The following is an 11,575-nucleotide window of genomic DNA, read 5'->3' as shown; positions in this document are numbered from 1 at the left end:
AAGGCGGCATCAATCAGCCAGCAGAGGTCGTAATTGCATCTGTTATGACGTCCCCCCCGCCACCCTGCTGTTGAACAACAGTCACTCGCTGTTCATGTAGGAACCCAGCGCTGTACCCCCATGGCATTTGCTTTTTTTTTTTTTTTTTTGCTTGGGGTCAGTTAAACCATGGTGACCAAACGCCAGCAAGCAATGATGACCTATAGTCAGAGGTGGAAAGTAACGATTTACATTTACTCGCGTTACTGTAATTGAGTAGTTTTTTGGTGTACTTGTTTTTTTTTTATTTAGCACGTCCAATTTCGTCCCCATCTATCATCCTCTCATTAGTGCGGATTCCTGCTCCTGATTGGGGCTGACGAGGCCGTTCCACGCCTCCTCCGACACGTGCACAGCCAATCGACCGTCTTATCACCCACATTTGACGAGTGTAGCGTGGCAGAGTACTGTGCACGGAGGATCACACACTCCGCCACACCCCCTCCCGTCTCCATACAGGCGCCACCAACAAGCCAGCAGAGGGCGCGACCGCCCCGTTCCTGAGAGGGCATCCCCTACGGTCTCAAGTCCCGCCCCCCACCCGGACAACAGGCCAATCGTTGTCCATAGCCGACCAGCCTCGACCGTGAAGGCAGAGCTGGATTCGAAACGACGCTCCTTCGAAATCCAGCTCTGGTTGCAGCGTGTGTCTTTTACCGCTGCGCCACCTGAGCGGCTTGTACTTGTACTTTTTAAAGTAGATTTTACAACCAGTAATTTGACTTTTACTTAAGTATGTTTTGTATTAAGAATTGTAATTCGCTACATTTTAAATAACATCCGTTACTGAGTAAAATAAACGCTTAAAAAATCGCGTCTGGTTAACTGCTGCAGTAAATTCTGCGATGGGGAGTCGGATCTTTTGGCTCGGTTCCTTTTAAAGAGCCGTTCAAAAAAATGGCTCTTCATTCTTTTGTTCATGCAGCGAGGCAACGACTCCCAAAGGCACGACTCGGTTCCTTTCGTTCATTTTAAAGAGCCGTTCAATAGAATCAGATCGTTCACGGACGACCCATCACTAGTGGTTATACAGTTTGAAAAAGTTTTATGGGATGTCTGTACTAAAATGACACATTACACATCCCTAAATGTTTTAAATGTTCTATCAACATGTTTTTTCTATTATATTTGAATAAAAAACAACTACTGATTTATATCTACTTGTCACCCTCCCCTGTTAAAAAAAGTAACTAAGTAACGTTTACTCTGAGTACATTTTAAATGAGTTACTTTTTACTTGAGTAGATTTTTAGACTAGTAACTTAAGTAAAAATTCATTAAAGTAATAGTACTTTTACTTGAGTACAATATTTTAGTACTCTTTCCACCTCTGCCTATAGTGTAGGGTCAATGCCAGATTTTGACCTGTCACAACAGAATGTCACCAGACCAGGCAACTTCTGGCACCAACAACCAAACCACAAAGTCACTAGTATTACTTTTACCCCATTTGATGTTTAAAGTGACCTCTAAATGTATAATGCATGCCAACTGACTGTCGGATTGGATAATTACATGTAAATAATTAGTTTGTGTACAGTTGTTCCTAATAAAGTGGCCAGCAAGTCTATCTTCATACTGTTATGTTATTTCTGGAAATACGTTCCGCAGCCTGCAAATGCTTCACGCCAATATTGGTGCCAAGCCCTTTCTGCATCTACTTGCAGTTCAGTGCCTGAAAGCTTACAAATTGAAGGTGGGGGAGATTTAAAACCAAATAATGCCATATGATATTAAAGTAGCATAATCCAGTGCAGTCCATCGCTGACGGAATTTGCCCCACTATCTAGCATGATAGAAAATAACCCAACAATATTCATGACTACGTCTAGCATATCATGTTTTAAACTAGACCAGTGGAATATGTGCAAAAATAACCCTTTGACCTTCACATCACTTCACATCACACAAAACCCATTGAATACAGCCACACCATATTACCCATAAACCCAGGAGAGTCGTCCTGATTTAGTCCAGTACACTTTACCAACTAATTACAGGCACAGCAGGAATTGGAAGCCCGTAGAGCCAAACTGGCTATAGACTTTACAGCAGAGGTTGTGACTTTGTGACAAGCTCCAGCTCTGGAGATGTAGTTGGACGCCAGACGATGCAGCCTCTTAGCCCCGAAGGTATTATAGTGCCCGGGCATGACCTGTTCTACTTCCTCCTTATCCACCATCTCTACCAGTCTCTGGCAACTGCGAACGTAGTCTCCGACGGCGCTGTAGGGCAGCCAGTCGATCATGGAGCCGTCGTAGACCACGTCCCCACTGAAGAGCATCTTGTTGTCCTTGTCGTGGAGACAGATGCTGCCTCTTGAGTGACCCGGCATGTGCAGCACCGTCAGCTGCCTGTCCCCGAGATTGATGACGTTACCTAAGGAAGAAGAAGGGTGTACAGGAATAGGATATGAGACTGCACTGCAGCACTGACACAGCACAAATCGAACGGGGTAGAAATTATACAGGAAACAGAAAATCAGGTGATTTGTGGGGTTGTGGCAATGCAGATGCAACACACCCACTACAAATATACACCGATCAGCCATAATATTAAAACCACCTCCTTGTTTCTACCCTCACTGTCCATTTTATCAGCTCCACTTACCACATAGAAGCACTTTGTAGTTCTACAATTACTGACTGTAGTCCATCTGTTTCTCTACATACTTTTTTAGCCTTCTTTCGCCCTGTTCTTCAATGGTCAGGACCCCCACAGGACCACCACAGAGCAGGTATTATTTATATGGTGGATCATTCTCAGCACTGCAGTGACACTGACATGGTGGTGGTGTGTTAGTGTGTGTTGTGCAGGTATGAGTGGATAAGACACAGCCGTGCTTCTGGAGTTTTTAAACACCTCACTGTCACTGCTGGACTGAGAATAGTCCACCAACCAAAAATATATCCAGTCAACAGTGCCCGTGGGCAGCGTCCTGTGACCACTGATGAAGGTCTAGAAGAAACGGCAGCAATAGATGAGCGATCGTCTCTGACTTTACATCTACAAGGTGGACCAACTAGGTAGGAGTCTTTAACAGAATGGACAGTGAGTGGACACGGTATTTAAAAACTCCAGCAGCGCTGCTTTGTCTGATCCACTCATACCTGCACAACACACACTAACAAACCACCACCATGTCAGTGTCACTGCAGTGCTGAGGATGATCCACCACTTGAGTAATAGCTGCTCTGCGGTGGTCCTGTGGGGGTCCTGACCATCGAAGAACAGAGTAAAAGCAGGTTAAAAAAGTATGTAGAGAAATAGATGGATTACAGTTATTAATTGTGTCTGATCCACTGCTGTGTTTGGATATTTTTTTTTGGTTGGTGGACTATTCTCAGTCCAGCAGTGACAGTGATGTTTTAAAAAACTCCATCAGCATTGCTGTGTCTGATCCACTCATACCAGCACAACACACACTAATGCACCACCACCATGTCAGTGTCACTGCAGTGCTGAGAATGATCCACCACCTAAATAATACCTGCTCTGTAGTGGTCCTGTGGGGGTCCTGACCATTAAAGAACAGGGTGAAAGCAGGTTAAAAAAGCATGCAGAGAAACAGACAGACTACAGTCAGTAATTGTAGAACTACAAAGTGCTTCTATGTGGTAAGTGGAGCTGATAAAATTAACAATGTGTGTAGAAACAAGGAGGTGGTTTTAATGTTATGGATGATCGGTGTATATCTTATATGAAACCGGTCCGTGGTGCAAAAAAGGTTGGGGACTGCTGGCTTAGACTCAAACTCGGGTCACTTGTTGCTGGGATCAGGACCTGTAATAATAACCTCAAGTGTATTTTTATTTATAGAAAAGAATTGTACTATAGAATCAGAATTATTTCTATTCCATATATACTTTGAATTCCATGTTTTTGTTACCAAGTCCTGGTTGGTATCCAGTGCATGAGCTCATCTCTGTTTGCATTACTTCTCTCAGTGGACGATAACAAAATCCATCACGCTTTGTAAGGTGTGGGTCCGACTGCATCGATTCCCTGACCATTTGCGGGATAATCGCATAGCCCACCATCTCAAGACAATTCAGACTGACATGAAAACCACATTAGGCACTAGGATTGCCTCTCGGACCACATTCTTCCTCCGTTAAGACTCATGTAATTAAGTTAAATTCGATTCCACTTAAGATCGAGTGAAAACGTCAGGATGAGGGGAGTCGGACTGTGGGTACGAGGCAAATGACTACCCGGAAATCCAACATGTGGATAGATTTCCCCTTAAAAAGCTTAGAAAAGAACCGTGAACCTAATTTAATATTTGTGAATCTTTTTTTTTTCCCTTTTTCTCCCACTTTAGTGCATCCGATTACTGCCCGTCAATCATCCTCTCACTAATGCTGGTCCCCGCTCCTGAAACGAGGCCGCCCCACGCGCCCTCCGACACGTGCACAGCAATCGAACATCATATCACCCACACTTGACGAGTGCAGTGCAGTGGAAATGTACAGAGCAACAGATGGGCTACAGTCAGTAATTGTATACCCACTAAGTTCATCAGTATGGTAGGTATAGCTTCTGAAACAATCCATAACTATATATACTAGATAGGTGTTCCTAATAAAGTGCTCTGTGGGTGTATATTAAACACTCACTGTCCATTTTATCAGCTTCACTAACCATATAGAAGCACTTTGTAGTTCTACAATTACTGACTGTAGTCCATCTGTTTCTCTGCATGCTTTTTTAGCCTGCTTTCACCCTGTTCTTCAATGGTCAGGACCCCCTCAGGACCACTACAGTGTAGGTATTATTTGGGTGTTGGATCATTCTCAGCACTGCAGTGACAATGACATGGTGTTGGTATGAGTGGATCAGACACAGCAGCGCTGCTGGAGTTTTTAAATACCGTGTCCACTCACTGTCCACTCTGTAAACTCCTACCTAGTTGGTCCACCTTGTAGATGTAAAGTCGGAGACGATCGCTCATCTATTGCTGCTGTTTGAGTTGGTCATCTTCTAGACCAGGGGTGTCAAACTCACGGCCCGCGGGCCAGATCCGGCCCGCCGCGTCATTTGATCCGGCCCGCGAGAGCTTAAACGACTTTGTGATGGTTCGAGTCGTTATAATTTAATGCGCTCCTGCGCCTTTAAGAGACAACGCGACATCGTAGTCATGGCAACTAACTTTAACCTTCGCTAAGAAGCCATGTGACTTTTACGGCAAAAGAAGCGTAGTCAGTAATGTAAACAATAATAAATAAATACAAATAATTATATTGCAATATAATACCCAAGCATCGTCTGTAAGAAGTGGCGTTTATATTCTCAGTTGTTAGTAAATGTTTAGTGAGTATATCACAGCGCTTTAGTTACAAATTTACCGTAATTAAATACTGTTGTTACGTTACTATAGCAATTAGTATCTTTACACACAATTTTAACTCGTTATTTTACGTTTGGTTAAATCTCATATTGTACCAGATGTAACACTTGACTACAGCTGTGTGCTTTTACTGTATTAGGTTCTTTATTGTTTTTATTGTTTGTATTTTTACTTCATTTTGATGCACACAGCTGGGGAGCAAATAAACCGACTGTATTCTGAAGGGAGCTGTCTGTGTCTGTCTGTCTGTCTAGCTGAGAAAGGGGGATAAACTATTAGTGAGGGCAGAATGATTGTTTTAAAAATACACTGTAAAATCCTAAACAAACTGCATCTTTAATTTTGTGACCTACAAAGTGACACAGCCCGCCAGTAGATGATGTTACACATATTTACACATGATCCTAAAATGTACAAGAAGATAATTAAGAAAATTAAGCAGAAGGAGGAAATTTAATGAAAGTGAAAACAAGTTTGTGCTTCAGGAAGAGAAAACGGTGCGTCTCTTGTGTTATGAGGCTGTGTCTGTGGTAAAGTAGAACAATATAAATGCAGAATTCAGCCTCCAAGAAAAACAGCAATGTGACTGCAATCACAGCAGGATACGTTCCAATCGGCCCTTTGAGGGCCACCATAATGCTGATGTGGCCCTCGGTGAAAATGAGTTTGACACCCCTGTTCTAGACCTTCATCAGTGGTCACAGGACGCTGCCCACAGGACGCTGCCCACAGGGCGCTGTTGGCTGGATATATTTTTGGTTGGTGGACTATTCTCAGTCCAGCAAGGTGAGGTCTTATCCACTCATGCCAGCACAACACATACTAACACACCACCACCATGTCAGTGTCACTGCAGTGCTGAGAATGACCCACCACCCAAATAATACCTGCTCTGTAGTGGTCCTGGGAGAGTCCTGATCATTAAAGAACTAACAAAGCATGCAGAGAAACAGATGGAATACAGTCAGTAATTGTAGAACTACAAAGTGCTCCTATATGGTAAGTGGAGCTGATAAAATGGACAGTGAGTGTAGAAACAAGGAGGTGGTTTTAATGTTATGGCTGTGTATATCTTCCACATTCATTGCTGTATATATAATTCAGTGGATTATACCATTTCTACTCTTGTCTGCCTGCCTGGTTGTGTTTTCATTAAGCTTGCACTTGTCAAAGCCAAAGAAGGCTCTGCATGGTAATGTAAGTAGCTATCTAGCCTGTTTAATGCTCTTGTTGTCTGAGTTTCTGAATTAGAATGTGCCAACTGCACATTAGCTAGTTTCATTTTGCCAGTTTTGGGGTGTCCAAGTATTAATTAGGATGATCAGACCTCCCAATCTCCCCATAATGTGTGCAGGTAAGCTTGCATAACAATGGAAGTTTATTCTCTAATTCTAATTCTCTAATCACGTATACTCTGTTAGTCTGAGATTGATGGGTGTACTGGGAAAATCGATGTTTAGTGCTGGATAGTTTCAGCTTTGAATGCGAGCAGACAGCCTCATTCAATTAATTTCTCGTTCTATAGTCTGCCACATGATTATATTGACCGTGTCTTGTCTAAAGTTTAACTTAGTTCAAATCACAGTTCAGAGTCCATTATTACAGTCCATTATTTTCATTTAAATTAATGGCCACTATGCCATAAAGTCATTTTGAATACGACTGTATAAAATAAGGTTTTGTACTACTGTAGTAGTTTATGTGTACATGTGTTTGTGTTGAAAGGATGGGGGGTGTTGATACTAATTTCAATATAAAGCACTTCATGGGACGGGCTTGTTTAGATGATATGATGATATGTAGCCGTTACCACAAGGAGAAGCTCAACAGTTAAGGTATGGACTAGTGATCAAACGTTCGCTGGTTCAAACCCCACCATTGCCAAGTTTGTTTGTTTGTTTATTAGGATTTTAACGTCATGTTTTACACTGATTACATTCATGACAGGAACGGTAGTTACTCATTACACATTACACACAGTCATGGACGATTTAGTGTCTTCAATTCACCTCACTTGCATGTCTTTGGACGGTGGGAGGAAACCCACATGGACACGGGAAGAACATGCAAACTCCACACAGAAAGGACCCAGACCGCCCCACCTGGGTATCGTACCCAGGACCTTCTTGCTGTGAGGTGACAGTGCTGCCCACTTAGCCACCGTGCTGCCTGCGGGGCTTGTAACTCACATTTAGTAGGTAGGTGGATGTTTTAGGTGGATGTTTTACCATGAGGAGAAGCTCAGCCTTTAAGGTACGGGACTAGTGATCAAAAGGTCGCTGGTTCAAACCCCACCACTGCCAAGTTGCCACTGTTTGGCCCTTGAGCAAGGTCTTTAAACCCCAATTGTTTCTACTGTATTTGGTAACAAAAGTCACTTTTGATAAAAGCATCTGCTAAAGCTGTATCTGTACATATTTACATTTTCTGCATTTAGCACTTACAGTAATCTGACAGTATACTGTCTATTCAATTGAGTGTTATGGGCCTTGCTCAAGGGCCCAACAGTGACAACCTGGCAGGGTGGGGCTTGAACTAGCAACCTTTTGATTACTAGTCCAGTATCGTAACCACTAGGCTACAACTGCCCTAGACCTTTTAGCAATGGTGTAGTTTTGTGTACCTGAAAACATTTTAGATAGCACAGCATATTCCTGGCTTGCAACGCACTGACATACGCAGTCATGTTTAACATTTAGATTGTTTTTCCACAAGGGGTGGTCATTACATCTGCATTGTGTGTGTGACTGTATGTGTGTTAGATTCAAAGCTCCCCAAAGACCTGGCTTATAACTTACATACTCATGTTTAGCAGGCAAACGTGTCTGGTTCGTGTGTTGGGACCAGTCACACTGGTGCTCCGCATCAATGACTGTTTTTATTCATCAATAAGACCACAAGTTTGGTTCACTTTGGTTCAACCCTCCACCGCTGACTGAGGACGCTTCTCAACTGACACACGCCCCCTCCGACGTGCTCAGTACAGCCTGCATTTTTTTACCTGCACGAGTTGAGTTCATATATATCGATCAGCACTGTGCACGGAGAGCCACACCCTGATCAGCATTATTCCACAGCCCTGTGCAGGTGCCATCAATCAGCCAGCAGAGGTCGCAACTGCACCAGCCACGAGGACCCATGATCTGGCTTGCCCCTACCCTATGAACAACAGCCAATCGTTGTTCATGCGGCCGCCCAGACCAGCCGGGTGGCAGAGCTGAAATTCGATATGATGTGTTCAAAAACCCAGCTCTGGTGTGCTAGCGTATTTTACCGCTGCGCCACCTGAGCGCTCACTTTAATTTGTTTGATGTACTGTATATTGCACTAGCACACTAGTTCTGGGATCAAGGGTTCGAATCCCCAGTGGTGCTATTTGCCGGCCGGGCGTCTACATACGGACAAGATTGGCTATGTCATGGGGGGGAGGGAAAGGTTAGGACACCAGTCCTCTTTTCCTGACACACCCTGGACAGGACACCAGTCCTCTTTTCAAAACCCATCGAAAATAAGACTGGTGTCCTGTCCAGGGTGTGTTTCTGCACTGCGCCTTGTGATTCCAAGGAAACCGACACACCGTGACCCTGGCCAGGATAAACTATTATTGTATCTAGCTTTTACATTCAATTACTTTTTCATTTCTCTTCAGTAACATCTTCATCCTGATCGGGGTCAAATTTGGTCCAGAGCTCATGTAGAAACACTGGGTGCAAGGCAGTTATACATACTGACAAGGGTGCTAATTTAATATTAATCATCCATCCTTTCACTCACCAATACATGGACGCAATATTATTCAGTCAATGCACCTACTGCATGTGTTTTAATGTACCCTGGCGTACATGTAATCACCATGCTACACCTACACAAAACAGATTTCTCATCCTTGTGTGACCTCTTATGAGCATCACCCTACCTAAATTATCAAATCCCTGTCAGAATCTGAGAAGCAACCACTGTTCCAGTGATGGTCCCTATAAGCCAGGGGTGTCAAACTCGGAGCTTAAACGACTGTACGATTGTTGTGATGGTTCGAGTCGTTACAGAGACGCACTTATAATTTAATGGGACTCCTGCGCCTTTAAGGGCAACCGTTGGCATCGTAGTCATGGCAACTAACTTTGACCTTCGCTGAGAAGCCATGTGACTTTTACGGCAAAAGAACGCGGGTAGTAATGTAAACAATAATAATAAATATAAATAATTATCTTGCAATATAATACCAAAGCATCGTCTGTAAGTGGTGGCGTTTATATTCTCAGTTGTTTGTAAATGTTTAGTGAGTATATCACAGCGCTTTAGTTACAAATTTACCGTAATTAAATACAATCGTCACCGTTACTATAGCAATAAGTATTCTTACACAAAATGCTAACTCGTTAATGCTATTTTACATTTGGTTAAATCTCATATTGTACCAGATGTAACACTTGACTACAGCTGTGTGCTTTTACTGTATTAGGTTCTTTATTGTTTTTATTGTTTGTATTTTTACTTCATTCTGGTGCACACAGTGTATCACACAGCTGGGAAGCAAATAAACCGACTGTATTCTGAAGAGAGCTGTCTGTCTGTCTGTCTGTCTAGCTGAGCAAGGGGGATAAACTATTAGTGAGGGCAGAACAATTGTCTTAAAATACACTGTAAAATCCTACATTAACTGCATCTCTCAAAATGCATGCTGATGTTGTGACCTGCAAAGTGACACATCCCGCCAGTAGATGATGTTAAGAAATATTTACACATAATCCCAAAATGTACCAGAAGATAAGTAAGAAAATTAAGCAGAAGGAGGAAATTTAATGAAAATGAAAACAAGTTTGTGCTTCAGGAAGAGAAAACGGTGTGTTATGAGGCTGTGTCTGTGGTAAAGGAGGACAATATAAATGCAGAATTTAGCCTCCAAGAAAAACAACAGACTGCAATCACAGCAGGATACGTTACAATCGGCCCTTTGAGGGCCACAATAATGCCGATGTGGCCCTCGTGAAAATGAGTTTGACACCCCTGCTATAAGCTATGCTTTACATACAGTAGGTGTGATCCCATTGGTTTGCTGGTCACTGCATTAGCAAAGGATGAATGAGAGTCGATTCTAGCATGAAGCAGCACCACTGTACCCACCTTCCTGCAGTATGTGGGTTGGCTGCACTGGTTTGACTTTGTACTGCCGGGCGGTCCAGCCGGGACACGGAACCTCCACGATCTCCCTGTCTGAGAGCCATGTCACCGTCTCGAAATTGTCTCCGTTAGCCAGGGCATCGACCTCAGCCTCATGCACGCCCACCTGTTGGAACTGGTGCAGCCCACCCGAATGATCGAAATGCACGTGTGTTCCGATCGCCAGAAGAGGGTTTTTGCGCTTGCTGCCCTCCCCTAGAAGACCTTTCGAGCCGATATACTCGGGCAGACTGCGCAGGCCGAGCCCGGCGTCGACCAACACGTCCTGGTGCGATCCGCGGATCAGCCAGATGTTCGCCCGGTTCCCCGATTCGTAGAAACGCTCCTGGATCCAAAACATGCCGTTTTCGAGCGACTTGTGCGCGTACCAGTCCGTCGCGGACATCACAACGCAGGCACGGTGGTGTCGGTACGAACCCAGTCCGATTAACGACGAGCTTCTGCAGCGAAAACCACCAACCCCGGGTGGTGCCTGTCTAGCGTAATACTACAGCGGGAATCGAGTCGTGTCATTCGATTCCTGGTCTGTGAACGGAGAACCGATTCGAACCGTTCGATTCCTTGATTCCCGGTTTGAGAACCGAGAACCTATTCGAACCATTCGATTCCTTGATTCCTGGTCTGAGAACGGAGAACCGATTCGAACCGTAAGATTCCTTGATTCCCGGTTTGAGAACCGAGAACCGATTCGAACCATTTGATTACTTGATTCCTGGTTCGAGAACCGAATGTGCCTTAAAATCTGTCGAATCGATTCCGTACAGTGAAAATGATTCGTCTTGAATTTAAAGCTCATTGGGCTCAAAATAATTTGTAAATAAAATACAATATCAATTAAAGTAGTAAATAAAAAATATTGCTAGCCTATATATAGGCGTATACTACCTTACAAATGTTTTTTTTATCTTCAAGCAAGGGAAGCGTCATTTAGAAAATTAGTAAGATCAGAACTTGGTTCATATAACAATATAATGTCCAGAATATGTGTTTTTATATATTCATATT

At 43.5% G+C, this 11,575-nt stretch overlaps 1 protein-coding gene across 1 annotated transcript; it reads right to left on the bottom strand.

Annotated features, from left to right (window-relative positions):
- Window positions 1-1,911: 1,911 nt before the first annotated feature.
- On the bottom strand, window positions 1,912-10,959 carry mblac2 (metallo-beta-lactamase domain containing 2). Its single transcript, XM_063018169.1, has 2 exons — window positions 10,514-10,959; window positions 1,912-2,418 (listed from the first exon to the last, which is right to left on the bottom strand). The coding sequence occupies exons 1-2, from the start codon at window positions 10,953-10,955 to the stop codon at window positions 2,030-2,032; spliced, it is 831 nt and encodes a 276-aa protein (XP_062874239.1). The 5' UTR covers window positions 10,956-10,959; the 3' UTR covers window positions 1,912-2,029.
- Between the last annotated feature and the right edge of the window lie 616 nt (window positions 10,960-11,575).

Source organism: Trichomycterus rosablanca, chromosome 21 (assembly GCF_030014385.1).
Source record: "Trichomycterus rosablanca isolate fTriRos1 chromosome 21, fTriRos1.hap1, whole genome shotgun sequence".
In the NCBI taxonomy this organism is placed as follows: domain Eukaryota; kingdom Metazoa; phylum Chordata; class Actinopteri; order Siluriformes; family Trichomycteridae; genus Trichomycterus; species Trichomycterus rosablanca.
Note: the sequence above shows the minus strand (reverse complement) of the source record. Positions and strands in the feature narration are given on the sequence as shown.

Bases quoted from the DNA above. Each gene is read 5' to 3' on its own strand.
- mblac2 (XM_063018169.1), bottom strand. From the start codon at position 10,955: ATGTCCGCGACGGACTGGTACGCGCACAAGTCGCTCGAAAACGGCATG. The intron at 2,419-10,513 runs GTGGGTACAGTG...CTTCTTCCTTAG, and splicing joins AACCCACATACTGCAGGAAG to GTAACGTCATCAATCTCGGG.